This window comes from Labrus mixtus, chromosome 2, assembly GCF_963584025.1.
Source record: "Labrus mixtus chromosome 2, fLabMix1.1, whole genome shotgun sequence".
NCBI classification, from domain to species: Eukaryota; Metazoa; Chordata; class Actinopteri; order Labriformes; family Labridae; genus Labrus; species Labrus mixtus.
In genome coordinates, this window is record NC_083613.1 from 6774564 (window position 1) to 6798946 (window position 24383).

A 24383-nucleotide genomic window follows, 5' to 3' on the forward strand; every position below is an offset into this window, starting at 1 on the left:
TATTCAGACAGTAGCTATCAACTACCGACGCGCAAAAAAAAAAGAAAACATGTCGCAGTTTTCTTAACTTTAATCTTGGGTTGTTTTTCTCGTATGCCAAATTGATATATATAATCAGCAAAGCTGGTTGAATATACAGATAGACTTCTGTTTATTGCTGTAGCCAAAGGTTTATGTTAGTTGTTAAGACAAGCCAATCTTGGTCGATTAGCTTTGTCTGTTTGTACTGAACCATCAGGGGACGCTGACAACATGTTAGAAAGTAACTGAATCCTGCTTGATTTCTTTACTATATTTCACCGGCAATTGAACACCTTCGTGTCAGGTAGGTTTGTTACAGGTGATCTGTAGAACCTCACAGTGCTCTTTGACCTCATTTTGCTTTCATAATGGTTCCTAAAAGCTCATTGCAGGCTAAATTAGCTTAGCATACAGCAGAGTCTGAACAGGCATGGTTTACAGCTGCTCGGCATCATGTCTAACATAATGACTTACTCAATATGCTACAAGTGTTTTCTATGGACTAGTTATTTATAGAACAAATAGTTTTTGGTCATTACTTTTTATAGCTTTTTTTCCAGTGCAAAGTAATTATATTATTAAGTTGTATTTACACAACACAAACAACAGTGAAGTGTAATGTAAGTGTAAGGGTTATTTACATTCAAAATGTTTTACATAAGACATCAAAAACAATATGACAAACACATTAGAAGCCAATAAAACCTAAAAGAAGATACAAAACAAACAAAATCGATACCTGGTTGATACTGCAGCAACAAAAATAGAAATCCAAGGAACCCAATATTGGATCATTTATTGTCTTAATTACCAAACTGCAGACAATTATTGTATTTGTGCAATTTTGACAGTTCTCTCTCTCTCTCTCTCTCTCTCTCTCTCTCTCTCCCCTATGCTAGTGGCAGCTTTTTGTTAAAATATGACAGTAGATCTGTGGTTTTTCAGTAGTTCTCGTTCTTTCAATATTACCGATCACTTGAATAACAAACATTGCATTGATTTAAAAACTGTGCTATTGAGAAGTATCACACATTTTGACAACCTTAACTCAAAAAGAACAGAGGCATCAAACATCCCTGAAACCCTTCATTTAGACTCATTACTCATCATTTTTAATCAATTTGTACAAAAACTTTTTTTTATGCAAAATGATTTTGGGTTCAAGTTTATTTGATTGTCATTCCATCAATATCTATGTAGCATTCATTCAGTGGTACAGAATTGTGTAACTCAGGAGGACCATTGTGCTAAAAAAATGAAATAAATGACATGCTGAAGGAACAAATCATTTAAATCTCATCTAAGACAATAAAAGCAGAAACAGCTACAAGAGACCTGTGCTACGTTAAAACCCTCGTTTTATGCAGTGCATCTCCTGCTTTTTTTTACTCAATATATTCATGTCTCAAATGTCACATCTTTCCATCAGTTGAGCAGCTGTCTGCTGTTTTCTTAAAAATATCTCTGCACCTTCCGCAGGCTGGAGTCATGCTGTCGCTAAAGGAAAAGGATAAACCCATCGTCAAGAAGCTTCTGTCCGCCGGCTGCTGCGCACGCTGTGTCCTAAGGTTCTGCTGTGTGAGTGTTCAGGCTGCCTACCGACGGCCCCATCAGGTGTGTGTTCACTCAAAGCTTTTTATAAATCGCTGTTCTCCCCAAAATTGTGCACTTCGTGAGCCACTATGTCATTTCCAATCTTTTACAGGAAACGCTTAAAGAACTTCAAGCTTTTATCAGTGATACTGAAAACGGCAAACCACAAGATCCTAAAGCAGTAGAATCTACTGAAGAAAACAACAAATCCCATGATGCAGCAGGGTCAGAACCACCTGACGACCCACCCAGTAAAAGAGCTAAACTGGAGCCCATTGTTGCTGGTGCTCCATCAGAGGAAGATTCTGCTGCTGGAGTCAGACTGAAGGATGAAGAGTCCAGTGTGTGTGTGGTGTGTTTGGGGATCCTACAGGAACTCTGTGGCACGACACAGGCCGTAAAGGTGTGTGCTTGCTGTAAAATACTCACTGTGGTGTCAGAGTGCAACTCCTTTTGAATTTGAAGAAGAATTTGATGTTTGTTGTGTTGATGTTCACAGATGGCCGATGCAGTAAAAGCAGAAAAGTACGAGTTCGACACTCTGGTGCTGTCCGTCTCTCTGCCCGCTCAGCTGTGTGTCCGGGAGGTCAGTCTGTGTCTGTCTACTCTTTCTTCAAAAAGCTACTGGAAATTATTCAATTATTCAATGTTCTTTACCTTCTCAATTTATTGACTATTTATCGGTTTGCAAAATGTAATGGTTAATGTTCATTCAGTCTCCAAAACAAACAGTATGGGATATCTCATTGACTTTCTGCCTGTGGCTGTCAGCTCCAAGCTCATTGGAAACTACTTACTGTAACGTAAAGATCCCCTACAAATGAAGATTAGAAATCTATTCTTTCATTATTTTTAGACAGAGGGGGTAGTACTTTTTATTATGTTTAGCACCATAACAAACCCTCATTTGGTGCTTGAGTTGCAAGGAAAGTCTCTGTCATATTTGGTCGTAATATGTATTTTTGAATCCTGCAGCACTCCTGTTGGCTTCATGTGAAGAACCAATTGAGGTGAGTTAATTCTTTCGGATGTTCAGTTTTTTTTCCATCACTGCAGGTTCAATCAGGCTTTGTGAACATGTGTTTTTTACATGTTCACTTTTTTTGATCATCCAGAGAGAAGAGTGCCGCGGTGGACAAAGAGGACTTCATCCAGGTGAAAGAGGCCTTCAAGTGGATCTTACAGGGCCTCGTCTCAAAGGAGTTGGGAGGCATAGCTGTGGTAACCAGGGTAGGTGACTCCCATGAAGAGGGGAACTAACCAGTCGAGTTTATACAATCATTTACAAACCTTACATTTTACATTTGTTATTAACTTCTATTCATGAAGGGTAAGTTTGGGATCCACAGCAGCCTTGATTTATCTTTCCTCCCTCCGACATAAAGAGTGATATTTTTATTGTCAGCATGAGATTACAAACTGACTCTGTGTTTTTTGTTTTTTTATCAGAGTTTATTTGAGGTAGGTGTGGAGTTCACTCACCCAGAAACCGACGTCGACTGCCACTTCCTGTGAGTCCTCATCTTTATGAAAATCTTGGGATAAGCATTAATTTTAGGTTCTTGAAACACAGATGACATTTTGAGATGAAAGTGAAAGCAGGATTCAGGATTCTTTGATTCATGATAACCACTATGAAGCATTTATATTTGACAGAAGCAAAGTGAAGATCAATGAGAAGAGATGAACTGTAACATGAGTTGACAAACGTTCTTTAAGGCTAAATGGCTATATAGTAAAATGCTGTTCCTTCCTACAGTGCATCAACATGTCCGGACTGCTTTAAAGCCACTAAGAACAAACAGGTAGGAAGCGTCAGAGTGAAAGAGAACAGTTGGACATTTGTGAAATAAAGCTTACGTGATTTCTTATGAGATAAATAACGGGGATGCATCCATTTGTTCAAACATTAACTGATGCCTATGGTCTTTGTAAATGTATATGCTTGTGTAACACTGCCTCAAGGCCACTAGATGTGGACCTCAACTTTGACTTTCTCTCCCTGATGACGACCCTGCATTGTCATGTTTTTATGATAACATGAAGACCTTTTAACTGTGTGTGCTGTAGAGGCTAGAAACCATATGCATAACCATTTAAATCAGAGAGAGAGAGAGAGAGAGAGAGGAGAGGATTGACAAGCAGGAAAGGAGCCACAGGTCAGATTTTGGCACTTGGCAACAACAGCCTCTGTACATGGGGGGGGGGCTGCACTAACCACTAGGCTACCAGCGCCCCTATATCCACATCTTAAACACAGTCATTGTAATGCACAACTCTGCTCTAATAGATATAAAGATCTGTTGCCAACATTAGTAATATAATTAATTTAAAGGCACAAAATAAACTTCCTTCATTGTTTTGAACAGCTGCATGTTTAGTTAGTCAATCTGTTTCCTACTAAGGGTCTGATATTACAGGACTACAATGAACTGTCTCTTTTTCTGCCTGCAGTCAGTGTTCACCAGGATGGCTGTGGTCAAAGCTCTGGAAAAGATATCTGAAGCCAAATTTCTAAAGTAAGCATCATGTTCATCTGCCAGGTCTTGATGTGTTTTAGGAGTACAGTCTTTACTGTTAATGTTTTGTTCCAGACATTACCCGTGCCCTCCAGTAAAGCCGACAAGCAGCTGCAGCTCTCAGGACGTCCAGTGTCTCCACGTGTCAATCTTTGTGGCAGGTATTTATAGCACACAAGGAGAGTCTTTTTTACATTTAGTTCGATCTTTTTTATTTCCATACTGACATTCTTCCTGTTGGTCAGGGAGGTACAACAAGTTTTGCCGCAGTCTGCCTCAGACGCCCTGGTTGATCGATGGAGAGAGGAGGATGGAGTCCTCGGTAGAGGAGCTGATTGCAGCACCCATCCTGTCTTCCTTCAGAGCTGACGGTTAGTCCATCCCTTACTGGTGAATTACCCCAGGTGAAATACTTTACTGTATATTAAAATGATCCTAAAAATACAGAAATATAATTTTTTGATTGGTTACAGGATTTAATTTTTCCTCATCTGGTCGGGAAGATGTGGATGTCCGGACTCTAGGAAACGGTGAGAGACAGAAAATAAAATGTGAAGCTGCACCTGCAGAATGTGAAGTTAAATGTGTACAATACAATATTTGTATCTTTCCTAATCGTCTGCAGGTCGTCCGTTTGCAATGGAGCTGCTGAATCCTCACAGATCCAGACTCAGCAAAGTGGAAATGAAGCAGCTACAGGAGGTCAGCTCCATTAACTATGTACCAAAATTATAACACATCTCTCAAACTACAAATAAATTACTTAAAAAACAACCTGAAGGGAAACACAAACAATCTGGAGAAGAATGTAAAAAATGCACAAAAAACCCTTGAATGAGTTTGAAAGTGATTTATCAGTAAAAGATTAATGTAACAAAAGTGTGTAGACTAAAAGACTTGTATGAAGTACCTATGTTTCTCCAAAGGCTACAGTGCCCTGGATTTAGTTTCTTAGAATTAAAGAGGATTTACAGGAAATATTCAAATGAAATGTTTATCAAAGACACAGCAACCTTTTTAAAACAATTCTCCACCACTTGAGGCTTCACTGTAGCGCTTTTTACTGAGTCATCTATTTGTTTTCTCTTTTGAAAAGTTGCTCCAACTTAGTATAGATTTAGTTCTGTTCATCTTCATAGATCAGTTTCAGATGTGTGGAAACATTTCAGAATGTACATGTTATTGTTTAGATTTTCTGTATATTAGGTTGCTGTAAGCAGTTTTATGTTCTTCTACTAATACTTGCCAATCTTGTTTTTTTAGACCATAAATGCGTCTTCAGACAAAATCCGAGTGAGAGACCTGCAGATTGTAACCAGGTGAGAGAATATCTAACAGCACAATTTACTTTAACTCTTAAACTGCTCCGGCATTATGAAACCTTGAACATTAAACGAACTTATGAGACAGTTCATGAAACAAACATCTGTGCTGTGCGCTTGTTTTGTGTTCAGGGAGGCCATGAGTCGCATGAAGGAGGGAGAGGAGGAGAAAACCAAGTCGTACACGGCACTCATCTGGACCTTGAAACCCATCGAGAGAGACGACATCACCTTCATCGATGACATTAAGGTCACTATATGTTCAGCTGTTACTATTGAGATGCAAACTTCCACACTAATCTTCCACTGTTTCCATGCACAATTGATTTATTTTAAATCATTTTGCAAGCAAAAAAATCTAGATTCTCTAACTACAGCTTCATGTTTGTAAATATTTGTATGTAAATAAGAACCGGTACACAGCGTTGACAGCCTTTATTATGAAGAAATCTGGAGTTTTCTGTCTATCTGACTAAAATGACTCAAAGTAAAGATACAAAGTAGCTGTCATGTTCTCCTATGTGCAGATGCGGACTCGACTGCACATCATTTTTTTTTTATTTTTATGGATGTATCTGATTAAAATGACTGAAAATAAGACACAGAGTCAGTAAAGTAGCTGGTGTGGGGGCAATTGTGCTTAAGTGCGCTACAACTACATAGCCAGTGTGACCGCGCCCTAAATATAAGACTCATGGACAAAACACATTTCTGAGGATTTTACTCACTAACTTACATTTTATAGACCAAACAACTTGTGTATTAATCAAGTAAATAAAAAGCAGATTAACTGACACTGAAAAAAGAATCCTTTGTTGCAGTTTAACATCCACAAACACTGAAAAGTTAACGTAGCTCACTTTTGGGGACATTAAAGAGACCTAATTACAACTCTAGAAATGTATTGGATCCCTAATCTAAACCACTGCAGTGGAGAAAGATGCAGTACAAGATGTTGAATTTAAATATTCAACCCCATTATAACGTCAGACTGTCTGTCTTCTTCATCCCATCAGGATCTGACTCTTGACCAGAAGACTCCTCTGAGGGTCTTACATCGACGGGCACTGGCCGTTCGTCAGAGAGTCATCCACAGTATGAACGCCCGCTTCCTGGACTCTCATCACTTCTACCTGGGCCTGAAGACACAGGCGGGGACGTATCCTCACATCTTATCTGCTTTTTCTCCACTTTCAACAAATTGAATCAATCATTATATCTGCAGGACTGAAAGTCTGTGGACGCTTTAATTGTTCAATACATTAGTCTTATTGATTTCATCTCCAGGTTAATAATACGTATTCAAATCAGGGAAAGTTGTGATATAGGATAATCTGGTACTATATTGATCCTGTGTGGGGATTCCCAAGCTAAATAGCAGGATATAAAGTGAATTAATAAACTCCAACTTTACTACTAGTTATAGTTTTGATCCCAATATTCCATTCATAATTATAAAACAATCATCTAATTATCAATACTCTGAAATAGTCTGCATAATGTTGTTGCTGTAAAAAAAAAAAAACAACATTATGTTTGGGCCAGGTATATTTTAAAGGTTATACTGGTACTTCTGTACTTTGGAGTATATAATATAATGGAGTATGTACATAGTAGTGAGGACATGTTCTATTTCTAAACTTTTGGACTTTGTCAGCTGTGTTTTGAGCTAAATGCTAACATATCCTACTGACATGGCTACTTTAATATAACCTTGATTAGCAATAAGGATTAAGCAAATCTGTTTGGCTTGAGGTTGATGCCAGTTTCATTCACCAATCTTACATTTCTTAACCCAACAAGTGGACTATAAGACTAAAACGTTTTTCTTTTAAGAATTTATTCACAGTCAGAATTTCAGCATTGAATGAGCAATGTAACCCCACAGGAAGTTAGCATAATTAATAATTGAATATTTACTGTTTTTATTTTGTTACATATTATCCCCCTTTTCCACCTTTTCAAACAGTCCCCTGTGGTCTAAATGAAACATCTGTGCTGTGCTTTGGTCAAAATATAACATGAATCAAGCACCAGAGGAGGTTTGTAACCCTGTATGAACCAGCTCTCTCAGAACGCTCCGTTTTGGTGTGTGTGTCTCTTTAAATGAAATGAGCCCCCCTGAGTTTTCCTGGTAGACATCACTCCTTCGCTAGCGGGAATAAAAATGGCCGACCTGCGCAAAAGTTTAGTTCTACAGCTGGGGGTGGAGATATCGAGGAAGGGAGGGCTTTTTTTTCTTACCAGAATCCCACTGTGACATCACAAGGAGAGCACATTTGAAACGGAGCATTTCTCTCTGTGTTGTAAGACTTATGCAGACCACAAACAAAGGACTGGATGGATTTATTTCACACTTTGTGGGTCAGTAGACACTCAGGTTACCAAATATATGTTCAAAAACACTGTAGAAGTGGATTTTTAATAATATGTCCCCTTTAAAGTTAATAACGTTTCTAGCTAAAAACAGGCTACTTTTACAAGCTTTCTTTTAGTTTTATTTAAAGCAGCTATTCAAATAATTGTAAATGTATCTTCCTGATAATTGTTGCTTTTGTTAGCTGATTTACTTCTGAAAGTTCCTGAACTTTATCTCAAAGTTACATCAAAGAGTTCGTACACGGAGACTTCGGCCGCACCAAACCCAACCTGTGTGAGCTGCTGAAGACGGACACAGACATCCTGGAGCTGGATGTGGAGGTGGGAACAATGATTATTATAACTGTAAAAATCTGAATGTAAAGTCTGTAGCATATCGATGAAAACCACTTGACTTTGATACTTTGAGCTAAATGCTGAAGCACGATAAAGTCAATACATTCATATAAACTTACAATAAGCTTTCAGAACAGTTTATTTATGACAACAAGAAGAGGTTGATAATGAATCATACCAATGTTTACCATTTATTGTATCATATATTTGTATTCTAACTTCAGACATCAATGGCACTAGCTCATTACAAGCTAACATAAAAGTAATTGGTTAGCATTAGCATATATTTTTTCTAGTCTCTGTGAAATTTTTAATGGACTGCTGGACTTCAGGAATGTAAACATCGTCTCTATGTATTGAGACATGCGGAAGGCCAGCAGAGGTTTTTTCTTTGATTTAAGGGGAATTTATCTGAATAAGTATTTACTTCTGTTGGAAAAAAAATATAATATCTTTGCTCTTTTTACAAAATGTAAAAGTTGTAAAAAATGTTTTCTTTGACTTTGTTGTCTTTCTGTTTGATTCCTATTTCAGTCTGTGGATGTGGATTGGCCTCCATCCATACCTGAGTGAATGCTGCCCTGTCCTGCACGTCAGAGACTTCAGGTTTGACCTCAGTGGGACTGAACTGGTTCTGACAGCAGTCCAGGACCAGGTCCAGAGTGTCTGAGACTTAAAAGGTGATGGATGTAGACATGGGTTGGAAGAACCTTCTGGCTGCTGGGAAGCCTGCTTTGCCTCATTGAGTATCTTCAGTTGTATCACATAAAATGTTTATGAATATATTTAGTGATCTTTTTCTGTTTTGATTAGAAAAAGGGAAATCATTTTTGTAACAAGACTGTAGGCCTGTAGCCGTGCCAGTAGACGAAGGAGGCATCATCAAACACCAGATTGTTTTCTGTTCTGTTTCGATCTTTTGGATCAAAATATAAAAAATCTTTAGGCCTTTCAGTTCTTACACCTGCGTCATCACTGGGGAATATTGTCTTGCTTTCCTTAAGAGTGGCATGAGACGAAAGGTCTCGTTATCTGACACATGGGGTTGTCTTCAGTTTAGTAGCCAGTTTAAAAAAATCTCACACTCAAAGTTGGACCGCACTTTTGGCTTAATTTACAATCTCAACAACTTACTCCATGAATCAGAAGGAAATTGTTGGGTTAAACTTACGTCTCGTTCTCAAACCTGGTTTTTAAAACGTAAACGTAGAATAAAGACTGAGTGCTGACAATAAAGTCTAAGGGTTCTGTAGGAAATTACAGCATCATTTCAAGAATAGTCTAAATTATTCAGAATGCAAAATAAAACAGTCGTATGCCTGCCATTTATGTCTAATGTTCCACTTAGATCTCAATACTTCAACTTCATTCCCTGCAATGTCATTTCAAATGATGTATTTTTCTACTTGTTTGTTGTCATATTCACAATCTGGATTGACTGAACTGTACTGATTACTACTAGACAACATTTAACATGTGGAGACTTGTTCAATCGAGAAAAAAACAAAACATCATATTCATAATTTTTTAAGTCTTTTTTTATCTTCATGCAGGTTCTGTTGCTCTAAAAACTAAAATTCCACATATTGTCACATTAACTTTGGACTCTCGTTTTTCAAAAAGTAAGCCAGCTGTGACTTTTTCATGATACTTACTTCAACCCAAAATTAAAATAAAAGAAGCCCTATGAAGACCCATAAAGCACATCTCCCCTGAAAGTTAAAGATGCCTCAAAATATAAAATACTGTAGCATCTGAAATGAAGAGTCACAACAGCAGAAACCCTGAAATGTATTTCTTTTAATTTAATTCAAAATAAATACTACCACGGCAACGCAAGTCCACTACTGGGTTCTTGCCCGAATGTTTTGGTAAGAAAACAAACAAGCAAACGATCCAAAAAAAAAAAAAAAAAGAATAAAAAGAGACTTCAGTTAATGCATCCATCATCTTCATCATCATCATCATCATCGTCATCATCCCTCAGCAACTTTCCAGAGGTGCCTTTTTTAACAACATACAAGGTAACACTGCCTAGAAAGACAAAAATAAATAAAACGGATACTATGGTACAAAAATGAGGAGAAGAAATGGATGATGGGATTGGAACAACCTGATAAAACCATCACTGCAAAAAAAAAAAAAAAAGAAAAAAAAAGACAGCCATGGTCCCTTTTTGTATTTTTTTCTTTTAAAATAGAGTGAAGGGAAACAGAAAGGACAGTGCAGACTCCACAGTAACAGTCATGTCCTCTCAGAAAATCAGGAGTTGATCATTTTCAGGGACCATGGTGGCCAAAGAAGGAAGGCAGGAGGCGGGGTTTGTCTCCATGGAAACATCCTCCTTGGACGATAAGTCGATGTATTGTCCCAAAGAAAAAAATCAATGGAAGGGTCCAGTTTTTGACATTGTCTTTGTTTTTTTTTTCTTCCTTTTTTGATGTTTTCTAAGATGCAGTTTTTGAGTCATTTGTTGTTTTTTTTATTCTGTCACTATTATCTTCAGCAAGCTTGAAGTACTGTCACACAGAAACAGAAATGTTTATGTTTCGTTTGTGAAAATGCCACTAAAGACAAAAAAAGGCATTGCATATTTACACCTAGAAGAAGTTTTGGGCGACATATTTCCGGCAGTCCTCACAGTCTTCTCACATGAGTGTCTCACGGCTCAGTTTTCTCGTGATCTGTGACATGATTAGTGACTTATTGATAACCTCAGTTCAACGTGTGTGTGTGTGTGTGTGTGTGTGTGTGTGTATAAATAATTTTTAATTCACAATACTGACAGGACAGATGGGGACTGAACCCCTGCATGTGGAGCTGGAAGCCTCATTTCTGTTAGTGTCCATGTTTAATAAAGTTCTCCACTCCTGATTTATCTTCATAAAACAGTCTTTGTATGTCTGTGTTTTTGTGTGAATATGAATGATGTTTATGTGTGTGTGTGTGTGTGTGTGTGTGTGCGCACACTCAGGTTTCCTTCGCAGTTCAATCAATACTTTCTTTGTCATACATTACAGAGTTATAATTCTTGGACCTGTTATCACTTTTACACATGAACCTCAGAGTATGAGATGACACAAGCATCAGACAACAATTTCCAAAAAAATCTTTCACCAACGTAATCAGTTTTTCAGACCTGACAATCAGAAATCAACACTGAACCTTTCCAAATGAGTGCAGGAACCACTGAATTATGCAGAGCAGAAAAAGTCAGCAATTTGCTCCGGAAACTAATTAAATTCATAATTTTGTTCATAAGTGAAACAGATAGATCACAGCCGAAAGGAAAAAATTAGTTCACATTATTGAGTCATGTTGTTTGTCACACGCACCACCAGAGGGCAGCACTCATGACGTTTGATTTAAATAAATAAAAGCACTTGTATGCAGCTATAGGCATATAGCATGTTTTATGTTGTACATACAAACTAATCATACCACTTCCAGGATGTATCGTCCTGTAAGACCTGTGGGAAACATACTTTCATCAACAATGCTGCAATACTGTGCAAAGGAACCCTGACAGACCGGTTCAGACTTAAAAGTTGGTTTCAGAATACGGGGAACCAAGTGGACCAATGGAGAACTCAATTCTGTTTCTTGCCAAATTCAGTCATATTTAGTGTTTACTTCCAGTTTCAAGACATTTGTTCACTTATCTCATCAAGTATAAAACATAAGAACAGCTCCAACCTTATTGCACATACACAACCATCAGGCGGACTCACACCTTCTCTCATACAGTTATAAATACAAAAACTGACAAGAGACCAGCATCTTTTTGCCGCTACAACTTAACTGAAACAACAAGGTTGTAAGTTTGTGAGTTAGGATAGATTTGAATTCATCAGCTTTTAAAGAAGTCTGTAGGACTTCAGGCAATGCAAGTCCAGCTGTGTCCGGTGTCTTTCAGTCTTTCTGCTGGGCTAATAACCTCCAGGCTTGTACAAACACAGACGTGTGTGTGGCACAGAGGTTGTCATTCCAATCTTGACAAAAGCTAGGAAAAAAAATGAGGATGACTCAAGTATGTAAGCTTCTCTTCTCTATACTGTACACCAAAACTTCAACAGCCTCTGTGTTAAGTAAAAACATTTCCTATGTGCACGGCAACTCTTATATTCCCTCAGTTTAGACTTACAGGTTCAAAGAAACAAACAAACCAGGGGGATACACCACAAAACCACAAAGCGAGATTAGAGGGAAAGCCAGCTCTGTTGAGCCTTAAGTCAGAGATTTCCATGTCACAAAGCTGGCTGTCTTTTGACATGGCTAGATCACCATGGTAACCTACTCTTAACTCATAACCTGGTCAGTACTAGGTATGTATCACATCACAGAGGCTACACACTCTTAGTAGTTGTGCAACGGATCACAGTTGATCAGATTTGTCCAAAACGTTTTCATGAAATTTCACATGGACACAGCTTGTAAAGAGTTGATATAACCTTTAGTATGCTTACTTTGTGTTTAATGCTGCTTCTACTTTTCTTCATTCCACCATGTCTGCATTTATCATGCAGGTGTAAGCTGCTGGCTGCTTATAACATCAATCAGAAACGTATGGTTAGTAACGTTAAAGCCGGTTGTACTGGTCCAAAAAAAGAAGATATAGCCTTAAACGCACGCTCCCTGTTCTGTCTGTCACGACACACGATGCAGGTGCAGCCTGTGCACAGATACACACACATCAACTGAATGAACAGTGTGTGTGTGTTCAACATTGTTTAAGCTGTTTTTGAAGATTAGAGAAAATGTATTATTCACAGAAAGATCTGTTTTCTGTTTGGTTAGTTGTGGTATCTGATGGTGGTTACAAACACTGTTATTGAAATGATGCAGCTTTTCATATTGAAGACTACTACTCAGAATTTAAAAAGCACTTTCTAAATAAAAGGAGTTCAGGTTTATCTAACTGCTTCTATTATTATTATTATTATTGGAATTGTAGCTTTGTGTATATGGTAAAGAAAACAAAGGATGTGATACATCAATAAGATTCATGGGGATACATTTTGATTTGTAGCGCTGGTGAAAAGCACAGTTTGAGTCATGGCTAGCTGAAGAGGAGAAAAGTTATATATATATTTTTTTTTTTCTTTGATTGATCCGAGACAAAATGATTTGTCATCCGTTGCACCACTTTGAATTAAGAAGCGTTGTGTTTTTATGTTTGCTCCTAATATCCTGAAGTGTTTAACGCAGCAGGTTTTACACTGAAATCACAGATAATAATACTGATTAGTCTTCATCAATGAAAGATATGAAATGTTATTTAAACATATTTTCATGAAGTAAAAGGCTATCTGACCATAACAGTTGCTTCTTATAGTGCTGAAATGATGTGTATTATTGTCAAAGTTAAAAGTTTACTTTGTTTAGCTGTCAAATTAGAAATAAACAAAAAGCACCGACAGTTTGTCTGATGGCAAAATCAATTCAAAAGATTAACACAATATTTTACTGAAGCGTCCCTCTCCTTCCGTGAAGCAGCAGTGAAGTTTATTACCACAAACTATTCATTATTTCATCTCATGATTTTAGTCTGACAGAAGCAGAGAGGCAGTAAACTTTTTTCTTTGTGCAGAAGAAGCGTCAAATGACGAGCTAAATGTCTCCTTTCAGGTGAGCCCGCACACAGCCTGCAGCAGTCTGAGTTAACAGAGAAAGATCATAACCACCTTTGTGATACCCAAAATCTTGATCTGCAACTTCAGGCTTTATCCAGCCAGCTAAGTCAAAGAGCTTGGGTATGTTGAATCTGCTTTGTGGTATACACATCAGGCGTTCTGTTCATTTTGGAAAATGACAAACTTGTTTAGTTTGGAGCAAAGTGCAGACTTGAGTCTGATCTGTGTGCACGACGATGTGAGTATATGTTTGTGTGTAGATGTGTGTGTGTGTGCTATGACAGCATACATTTGACCCCCATGTCCCACATACATACAGTACATACATACATTACATACATACATTAAGCCACATGTCCCTGTGTAAACACCCATTCCACTAGTCCTACAGCTACAATGAAGAAACAGAAGAGCAGAGGTGAAGAAGAGGAGGAAGTGAAGAAGAGGAGGAGAAGGAAGAGGAGGAGTACAAACGGTGAGAGAGCAGAGAAAGGCCTCGTTCCCTGCCGGCTGTGGAAAGCTGGAGCGGTAGGCTGAGTTTGAACGCGGTTGTGCTCTGTGGCGCCTGAGTGAACTGTGCAGTTTCTGGCAGTTTTGTGTTTCCTGTTTCAATAAAAGACAAACTAAAAGGAGTAAAGCGCGTGAGAGAAAAAACTTGGGGTTGAAAAAAAAAGAGTAGTAACATTGCAATGATGACTGGAATGATACAGACCCCTCAATCCTCATTTTATGTCTTTCTTTTGTTTTTTTGTTTTTCTTTTTGTTGTTATCTGTAGACAGTGATTTTCATCGCCATGGGAATGGGGAATGTGCGATGCCATGGCATATGGATGAGAAAGAAATGTGTTTCTTTTTGTACTTTTTTTGAGTGAACCACGAGCCATGCACTTATCCTCGACTAAGGATCATCCCCGAAAACCCGCCCGCCCTCTCCCAAACAAAAACACCCTGTCAGTATGATACGAAACATCTGCACATGTAAGGCAACATTTTTGGTTTTTTGTTCCCTAAAACGGCTCTTCCAAACCAAGTGCAAAAAAGTCAAAAGAAGAAGAAAAAGGGAAGACACAACAAACAGACAAACAAAAAAAAAAGATGTAACCCGGGTTGACGACTTAATACTGACGGAGAGAAAAAAAATAAATAACAAAAACATTGCCTTCTGCAGTAAATAGCGCTGAAAATGTAGGAGACTTATTTTTTTTAGTGTGGGGAGACCGGCAGGTGTCTATCCCACTGTGCAAAAACCTCTTTTAAAGTCCCTAAAAAGACTTCTCCCCGTCTGTGAGGAGGCAGAGAAGGAGAAAAAGAGGGGAGACTGGTACTTTTTTTTTCCTAAAATGGCTACGTGTTTTCCTCAAAATGGCCACGGATGGGGACAATACTGGCTTGCTGGGCCGGAGCGCTCACTCCCGTCCGCTGGCTGAATAGGAGAACTGTGGGAAATGAGGCCTTCGCTCGTTGTCCGCCGCGTCCATCCCGTCCTCGTCATCTGTAGGGAACAAATGGAAACATGTAAGATGACGAGGTTATTTGTTTATGGAGCATTATTCGTACATACAGACACTCAAAGGGCTTCACACAGTTAAAGAAGAGCATTAAGAACAACTTAAAGAAAAACAATGTCACTACATTTTTCTGGCGGAGTGATGGTGATGGTCTGTGCTGTGAACTCCTCGTCGAAGTAGCGTGTGTCTGTCTCTGAGCTGACCTGCGGCTGGAAAGGTGGAACCAGCTGGAACAGACAAGAGGAAGGTGGAAAAAAGTGATTTTATTGAAGATGATTGAATATATATTATGTCTTTATTCCTGAGCAGCAAACTTTTAACAACATGTAGGTTTTCACTTCATTCACATCTTCTTTTATACTTATGGCTTCAGATGAATTTCTAAGGACAATAAATACACAATGACAAGATCAAATCCAGTGATGGAAGTGCATCAAAGCCACTGCAGCGTGGACGCACGGATACGCTCTTGGGATGAGAGATACTTTGGAGAGGATCTTTGTTTAACCTCCAGTTTGTTAAAGCATGTCCGCCTCTACACTGATGACATGTTAGCCTCTGTGTGTGTAATGTTTGTGTAACTTTCACATGGCTTAAGATCGTCCTACTCCGGGGCGATCGGTGCACCTTTAGCTACAAAGCAAAGCCCTGGACTTTGAACCAGTAGTCTGAACATGGTTGAGGTCATGGTGGCAACTTCCCCATCTTACATACAGAGTGAAGAGATTGTGATTGGTGTCTGTGTTGTTACTGTACCAAAGCAGTCTGAAGAAATCTTTTTTTTTAAATCTGAAAGTGTCTCAATCAGATGGAAGTTGCAAAACATCATAGCAAAGTAGTCAACGACCTAAGGAAATATAATGTGGAGAATCATCAAGGCTGTAGGACTTTGAGTGAAACGTTGCTGAGAGTTTGACAGACGAGTCCAAAAGAAAAAGAAGAATCTTTCTAGTTAAAAGACACGCTGGTGTTTGGACGGCTTTATGTTGCTAAAATAAACAAAGATGAGGTAATATGTCTTTTCTGTTTCTATTTTTGAGTCCCAGCCAGACGCCTTTTGAAAATTAGGTAACCCTGCTACCAGAATATCTCAGGTACGCTGTTTGAATAAATTACCACTGAAGACGGGATGACGTCTCACAGCTAAAGCCTGCTCTCACCTTCTTGTCGTAGACATCCTGCCAGTCGACTGTGCCAAAGAAACTGTGTCGCATGATCTCCTTAGCATCATCCGGTCCGCCGCCAAGCCTGTCAAAAAAAAAAAAACAGAAGAAGGAGATGTCGAAGTGAGACATCAGAAGCTGCTCTTACAAAGTCTCCATCAATGGAACCAGAATATCCACCTGCAACTGATCCCGAAATAACTCGGCCAGGGTGAACGAGTTCGCTCTGTGAAGCTGCAGTAGCCTCTTTTCGCCCGTTTCTTCATTAGAGACAGAAAACGGCTCCGGGATAATCAGAGTGGGAAATTAACTGCAGCCACCAGCCAGTTTTGTCAAACTGCACTAAATTATCATTAGAAGGTTTGGTATCTTTTATTCATTCAGTAGTAAATACAAGGAGGGCAGATTCCTTACAGGTGGATTTTTATGGTAAATACATGTACATTTATCGGCATTATACCTGCTTCTTTCTTTTTTTGAAGACATCTATCTTATTGTACATCTCTGTGTTTTACTGAGTAAAACACTGACTTTTTAATTTGAGTTTATAGATTGTATTTCATCGGGCCCGATAACAACATGTGATCCTCCTGGAGCGGGAGTAAGTAGCTGAGGTGAAGGGTGATTAAAGCTGCCACTCAGACACGTGTACAAATCGGAAAGTGCATAAACCTAATTGACCTTGGATAATGTAAAATTAGCAGGTTGTTATTATAGAATGGAGAACGCCCAAGCCAAAAAAGTGTGAGTTCACCACTGCTTGTTAAACTGCCGCTTGTAAGCCTGTCGTGTTTGTTCGACCAGCAACAGGACAGAGGGCAATACGTGAAGGACAGGCACTCGGCTATCCCTCAGGTAAAAGTCAGACAACTTTTCAAGGATGTATGACCATCTTTCCTTCATCGATCTCCTCCCCAGTGAGTGACACTGCCTCTGGTGAGTTGAGTCACTGTGTGATTTCATAGCTGTCAAAACATTTCCTCCTGTTACTGTTGAATCAGGCAATGATTAATCCATCTGTCCCATCAATTATTCCAGTGGTAAAAAGTTTGACATATTTAGGGATAGAAATCTTTCTCAGTCAAACGTAATGTCAGCAATACTCTCAGTAAAAGTACTTTTGTTTTAGACAGATGGTCTACACTACCGAGATCGCGTCTAAAGGCTGGTGGAGTCCCATTACTGAGCTGCCGTAAAATTCTCTAGACTGTATGTTTGCAAACGTCAAAGGAAATGATGTCATCACATCAACATTTCCTATTGAGACTGACAAATCCTACAAACAACCATAGAAAAACACACAAACCAGCACATCAACAGACATCTCTCTTATTTAAAGTCAATGTAGATCGATAATCTCTCTCCCTCCCTTAATTTCAAATAAAAAATAGCCATTATTACTCATCCTCGTATTTTCACAAAGTCTTTGATAATGTTCACTTAATGTTGAAAATATATGGAAAGAATATATCTAGAGAAGTAACATATTAAACATTTGGATGATCCCTTATCAAGTCTAGCTTTATTTGTAGTGCAGTCAATTAAAAATCTTCAGAATTTACCCAACATGCATTGCTACTTTTTGGTCCTTTATCGCACAAAAATACACTTGTCTATGGTCAGACTAGCAAGAAACCATTGTCAGTACTCTGTCTTCTGTTGTCTTCATGCACAAGGGTCCTAAAGCTAAGAACAAGACACAAAATAACAACTCCTGCTTTTGTTAGTGTGACGAGCCCTCCACTTGGCCACTAGGTGTCTCTGTCTGGCTCTGCTGCTGAGTAAGCGTTGCAGGAGACTTGTGTCTTGTGAAGGGTCGACATGTGGATGAGCTGGACCTAGGCACCTGCACTCAGACTACGACTGGTTTCTTCTGTTCAGCTTGACACATACACGTTGACACACAATAACACATGCTCTACACATCTGATGACACACTATATTTAGCTTGTTTATGTTAACTGTTAGTAAATCTACTTTTTGAAATCCCCAGCGAGTGATGTCTCTGTTTTGTCAAAATCTTTGGTCAAGGTTGTAACAAAAATAAATGAATCTGTGGCTACATTAAAGGAAGGGTTGTAATGGAGGCATCAGGTTCTTTGTTTTTACAAAGAGACTGATCCTACTGGTTGTTCAGGTCAACTGCAGTCTCCAAATTTAGCTTATCCTTGAAAGGTAAAAAAAAAAAAAAGCTCTGCAATACAATTTGTCACAAAGACAGGTCTTGTCAAGACTCTCTGCAGAGAAATGCACGGCACATGTACTCCAAATTTGGAGAAAAAGCACTTTTTTTTCTACATTGAAAAAAGGAACATTTTAATGTTAAAGGTTTTTTGCTGTTATTCAGGCAGCTGCCTCAGTTTAAAATAGCAGCCTCTCTGCATTATGCAAACCTAGCCTGAATAGCCTGATAAGATGTGAATATATGGACATCACTTGTGTGTGTCTGTGTGTACCGTTTGTTGGGGTCTTTGATGAGCAGTCCTGATAGCAGCGACTTGGCGTCGGCTGACAGGGTTCGTGGGAACTTGATCTCCTCCATGAGGATGAGCTCAAACAACTTCTCGTGATCCTGGTTGTAGAACGGCAAGCGGCCGCACATCATCTCGTACGTCACCACACCCAAACCCCACCAGTCCACCGCCCGTCCGTAGTCATTGTCCTCCAGCACCTGATGACGTACAATTATCATGTTACATCATATAAGCAGCTTTTGCAATAAATGTCTTCTTCTGAGGCTTCAAAAAACAGAAGTTAAATAACTGCAGTTCTGTCTTAAACACATTTTTTTTCCGTATCTGACTGTGTTTTAAACTGTAGCACTTTTTGAAAGGTGATGATGTGCATTATGTGAAGCCAAAAGATTTAGAGCTCCCCCTGCTGAATGGCTGCAGTATTGGTCATAAATCCAATGGGTCAAACGATAGAACCAAAATGCATGTCATGTTACCATCACGCTTTCTGAGAATTGTATTTTTAGTTAGTTATTTGAAGTCATAAAATGGTATAAAATGCCCTGACACAGTGTGCACCTGATTGGCTGAGTACAGCAGGAAACGGCAGGAGAAAACGTAACAAGGTTTACATTCCTTTAGAGGAACTACATCTTCCTGCTACTTCCACATTATTATAAATGAATACACTTTACTAGCTGTTTTTTTTTAGCTGAGGGATTATTGAAGTCAATTAATTAAAGTTACATTGATAAAGTATTGACATTGCTGTAAAACAATCAGACATATTCTATTTAAATTTTCTAAATTAACACCCAGAACATTTATGATTTAATACATTTTGACATTTAGACATGCTCATTTTCATTGAAGAACTTCGAACATGAAGTCATAACAAGCGATGGTGCTTTTTGTTGAAAAAATAATGAAGACCAACTAATCAAGTTTTTAATCCAAAATGAATTGCATTTATATATTTTTTTTGATCCAAATAGTTTTCATTCTGTGTGTTGTGTCTACTGACCTCAGGAGCCAGGTACTCAGGTGTTCCACAGAAGGTTTTCATGGTGGCAGTGTCAGTGATCCCTTCTTTGCAGAGGCCAAAGTCTGTGATCTTAATGTGTCCGTCTTTATCCAACATGAGGTTCTCCAGCTGTGGAAGGACAAATAATGGAATAACTCCTTTGTTTTGTTATAGCTAACATGCACGATGTGTTTCTGTTTGTTTCTACGCATTGAATCAATAACTTTAAACACAAAGCAGTTGTCACATATTAGGTTTTTCTTAAACCTCAACAAGGATCATGTAGTTTACCTTCAGATCTCGGTAGACGATCTTTGCAGAATGTAGGTAGTCTAGAGCCGAGACAATCTCAGCGCCGTAGAAGCGAGTCCGGTCCTCTGAAAAAACTCTTTCTCTTGACAAATGGAAAAACAGCTGCGAAGAAAGAAAAAATAACATCTCTTAAATCTCTTTCTTGTTATGTTGACTAATACATAACGATCAAAATCAAGGCTAGATTTCCTCTGGAGTGAAACCAGGAGGAGTTATGTAGCCGGTTATACAGTTAGACTAACAGTAGACACTTTTAGAAGCTTTGATTACTCAGCAAGTTTTAAGGAAATCATACTGTAGATTGAGAACGACTGGGGTCTGTGTGTGCAGAAACAGGATTGAACCAGTTTGGAGTCAAAGCTTATTCCAGTATGAGTAAGAGATGTTATCTGTTTCCATAAAAAAAACAGACCAAAATGATGTCTTATCTATTAGACATTTTTGACTAACCAAATGCCCAGCACTCTCACATTTAATAGCAAAGATGAAATATAGCTTAGTTTTTAAATATATTTGGTTTAAAATGCAAACAAAACAAAAATAGCGATAACACGGCAAGAAGAATATAAGTGATAGCACCTAGTATTGGATCATTTCCTGTTTTTTAAAAAGCACATTTTTGAAAGCAAATTCCTGTGTTCGATTGCAAATACGTTGTGCTCTCTGTTTGGCTTGTGGCAACTTTTGGTTGAGAATATGACTGAAGATCTGAAGTTTTTGGTTCTTTTAAACGAGTTTAAAAATGTTTAGATTTCATCGTATTAAGATAAGATAATCCTCTATTGATCCCCAGTGGGGAAATTCAAACACAAGGTATTTAAAAGTATCAAAGTATGAACATTTTGACAATCTTATCAGAACCAGAATAACAAGTACATTATGGGTCCTAAGGATATATTCACTGTGTTTACTTTGACACGAAACAGATGCAGGTTGAGGATAAATGATTCCAGTCGCAATAAAAAAAGTGAAATATGAAAAGAGAGTAAGGATGACGATATAGTCACAGAGCTTTTCTTCCATGTGCACACTTTGACATCTTCCATGACTGTTGAACATGCTGTCAGCTTCTTTAAATGAAACCTGGTGTATTCGTTTCTTCGTTATTTGGTTTTGGGAAGAAGAATGAACACCAACCCAAACAATCACAGTTTGAAATCTCCACTTTAAATGTATCTCAGAAACATCTTTAAATCATCTCCTTAAAGTCTGATAGGAGAGTGTTAAATGTTTAATTAACAAAAAGAGGCAGAACATTTGATCAGGTTCTTTAGTGTACCCCCTTGAGACTGATAAGATTTTTCACAAAGAACCCCCGATAGTGCAGACAAAGCTAACCCTAACTCTCCATAGAAGACAAAGCCCACAGCAAGATGAGCTCTCTGTTAAAGCTGTGAGAATAAACACTGTGTTATTAATCAACATGTTTTAATCACTCTGGAAATAACTTCAACATTCTAATGAAACAGAACATCAATCGGCATCACAAACAACCTTTTCATTGATGTCTTACCTCTCCTCCGTTAACGTACTCCATTACAAAGCACAGCCGGTCCTTCGTCTGGAACGAGTACTTCAGAGACTGCAACACAATGTGTAGATGTTATTGAGACTCTGCCGCGCTCAACACTTCATTATTTTAAGACAGAAACGATACGGTCTGGATTGAGTGCATTGTTTCTGCTCTGTTCACCTTTATTCAAAAGAGACTTTGAATACTGAGTGTAAAGAAGCACGAGTGTGTCTTCATGTAATGTTGGATGCAGTCTACATGCTCATACTCACAGTTAGGAATGGATGCCGAGTGTTTTTTAATACCCTACTTTCTGTGAGCGTGTGAGCAACTTCATCCTGGAATAAAAAGGGAGAGAAGAGGTGGAGAGACAAGATGAGCTCGATGTAGAAGATTCTTACTGAAGTAAAAAGATGGTTAAGGAACCTACATGTCAAATACATTAAACTTTCGAAGGTAACTTGACTTCTTATTGCATTCTTTTCATAAACATGGACATGGCATGTCTTTGAAAATATTTATTATTTGAATATTATTTTCATCTGGATCTAAATTTGGCATCATGAATACAATAAAAATGTTGTAGGGAGAAATAAAATCCTTCAGCTCTCGGCCATGAAACAAGCTGTTATGGCTGCAACATAATATTGTAGGGCAAATGTGCAAAGTACCTCCACTAACAGTTCTCGCTTTTGTTACTAACAGGCTCAGATCGGTGTTCTAAGAGTCTGACAACATTACAGAATGGATCCCTACGGAGAGAAACATATTTGTTGAAGAGGGAGATGTTTTTTTTAGAGAGTCAGACCGATTGATCTGCCAGCCGATATTAGCGCATCAAGTGACTATCGGTATCGGCTAATTTCAGTCCGCCCATATTACTAGATTTCTTCACAAGACAAATGGCATTTCATTTGAGTATCGTTGAATTACAGTAGCAGTTCTCTTTCACCAGCAGAGTGTTATATGTATTACAACAAGCATCATCACTCTCCACAGTGTCAAGCAGTGATACACGTACATGTGCAGTTACATTCCAGTTGAGTGATGTGTCTTCATTATATGTTTTCCACAACTGTTAGATAACTGCATTTGAGGAATAAATGCAGTTAATGTATATATCTACATCAATCTATCTCTAAAGATTGTACGTTGATCAAAGAAAGATATCGGCCGATATCAAAAATCCATTATCTGTCGGGCCCTAGTTTTTTAACTCCATAAACATCTTTTACATTGCTTTCTATCGGCAAAAACTACAATTTTTATTTTGAGAGGGTCAAAGGATTACAGTGCATCCATTACAACCTGTTATAAAGCTCCATGTTGAAGCAATCTCTTGGATTTATTTGTAACTTTTTGTATCTTTTGTCAATTTAACTCCCAAATGTCTAAAAATAGTGTTAGAGATCAGTCTAGTACTGATCCACTGATATGTCTGATCCAGGAGTGAACTGGCTGACGTGCTTCTGTGCAGTTTGCAATCAACGTTTAAAGACAATAAGCAGCCAAACCAGATATAAAAGAGTTCATTCATTAAAACCTTTGAGCATCTATCCAGTGAATTTAGTCTAGACCAGTGAAGATCCATCTTCAACTTATGATGACGCTGTAACCTAGCGCTTTAGAGGTCAAATCTTTTGTCCTTCTGGGATCACACACCTGACCTACACAGTGACTTCTTCACTTAATACCTTAGCTGCAGCCATACAGTGACACCCACAGTCAATTCAAAACACTACAGCTTAATGGTTGTATGAGAAACTCTTATTTTGGATTCTTAAAATAGGAACCAGGTTTAAAAATAACTTAAGCTACTTTAAGTGCTGGTGCTCACTGCATTCATGTCATCAAATGAATTATACTAAAAATAACAACAAATAAAGCTGATACCTTGGCTATGATGACTTCCTTCTTCAGGATCTTCATGGCGTAGTACGTGCCACTCGCCTTCTCCCTGACCAGAATTACTTTCCCAAACGTGCCTTTGCCCAGAAGCTTCAGATAGTCAAAGTCATTCATTGTCTGTACAAAGAAACAGAGGCATGATGTGAAGAAACAGTTTCTTCTTCATCTTTTTATTGGAATAAAATATCTCAGAAATAGCACATTAAAAAAACTAGCTATTTTGCTTGTTACCTTCCGTTTGTAGTGGCCGATGGAGGTGTCCATCTCCTCCTCGTTGACGTTCTCGATCTGAGAGGTGGGGCTGCACAGGATGCCCTCCTCCTCCTGCTTGGCCAGAGACTCAGCCACCATCTGGATGGCCTCAGCCCACTCGTCCCTGCAGGAGATAAAAACAGCTTACAATACCAGCGGGCAGTAGTTTGGTAAGACTTATCACAACAATTTAGAGAGATTTTAACAATTATATTACTGAACTTTTTAGAGACAGATTTCTAGTTTCACAAACTCAGTCACATTGAGATACTGTAAGATTACTTTCTCAATATGTTCCACCTGCACAGAGAGGTACAGTAGGTTTCCACAAATCACTGCAGCTCTAACTTCACCTGATGGGGGACTGGGTCTAGTGTTAGCCCATTTAATCAAAAAAGCACTCTTAAAAGCAGCTTCAACTAAAAAGTAGAGACACTCTGGACTCAA

At 38.5% G+C, this 24383-nt stretch overlaps 2 protein-coding genes across 2 annotated transcripts in view; one reads left to right on the forward strand and one right to left on the reverse strand.

Annotated features, from left to right (window-relative positions):
- Positions 1-24: 24 nt before the first annotated feature.
- pus10 (pseudouridine synthase 10) lies at positions 25-9124 on the forward strand. The gene is made up of 18 exons (XM_061049077.1): positions 25-325; positions 1501-1635; positions 1727-2017; positions 2114-2200; positions 2590-2624; positions 2730-2844; positions 3064-3125; positions 3374-3419; positions 4069-4133; positions 4209-4294; positions 4379-4504; positions 4607-4663; positions 4759-4835; positions 5397-5452; positions 5588-5705; positions 6472-6614; positions 8056-8155; positions 8705-9124. The coding sequence occupies exons 2-18, from the start codon at positions 1510-1512 to the stop codon at positions 8741-8743; spliced, it is 1629 nt and encodes a 542-aa protein (XP_060905060.1). The 5' UTR covers positions 25-325; positions 1501-1509; the 3' UTR covers positions 8744-9124.
- An 826-nt stretch (positions 9125-9950) lies between these two features.
- The window catches only part of akt3b (v-akt murine thymoma viral oncogene homolog 3b), a 29217-nt gene continuing 14784 nt past the window's right edge, over positions 9951-24383 (reverse strand). Inside the window, exons 5-14 of the mRNA XM_061049097.1 lie at positions 23916-24060; positions 23670-23801; positions 22049-22114; positions 21777-21845; positions 20243-20365; positions 19952-20080; positions 18931-19145; positions 16472-16559; positions 15436-15538; positions 9951-15295 (exon numbers count right to left, since the gene is read on the reverse strand). Coding sequence (XP_060905080.1) covers positions 15210-15295; positions 15436-15538; positions 16472-16559; positions 18931-19145; positions 19952-20080; positions 20243-20365; positions 21777-21845; positions 22049-22114; positions 23670-23801; positions 23916-24060 — 1156 coding nt within the window. The 3' untranslated portion in view covers positions 9951-15209. The remainder of the gene's footprint in view (positions 15296-15435; positions 15539-16471; positions 16560-18930; positions 19146-19951; positions 20081-20242; positions 20366-21776; positions 21846-22048; positions 22115-23669; positions 23802-23915; positions 24061-24383) is intronic.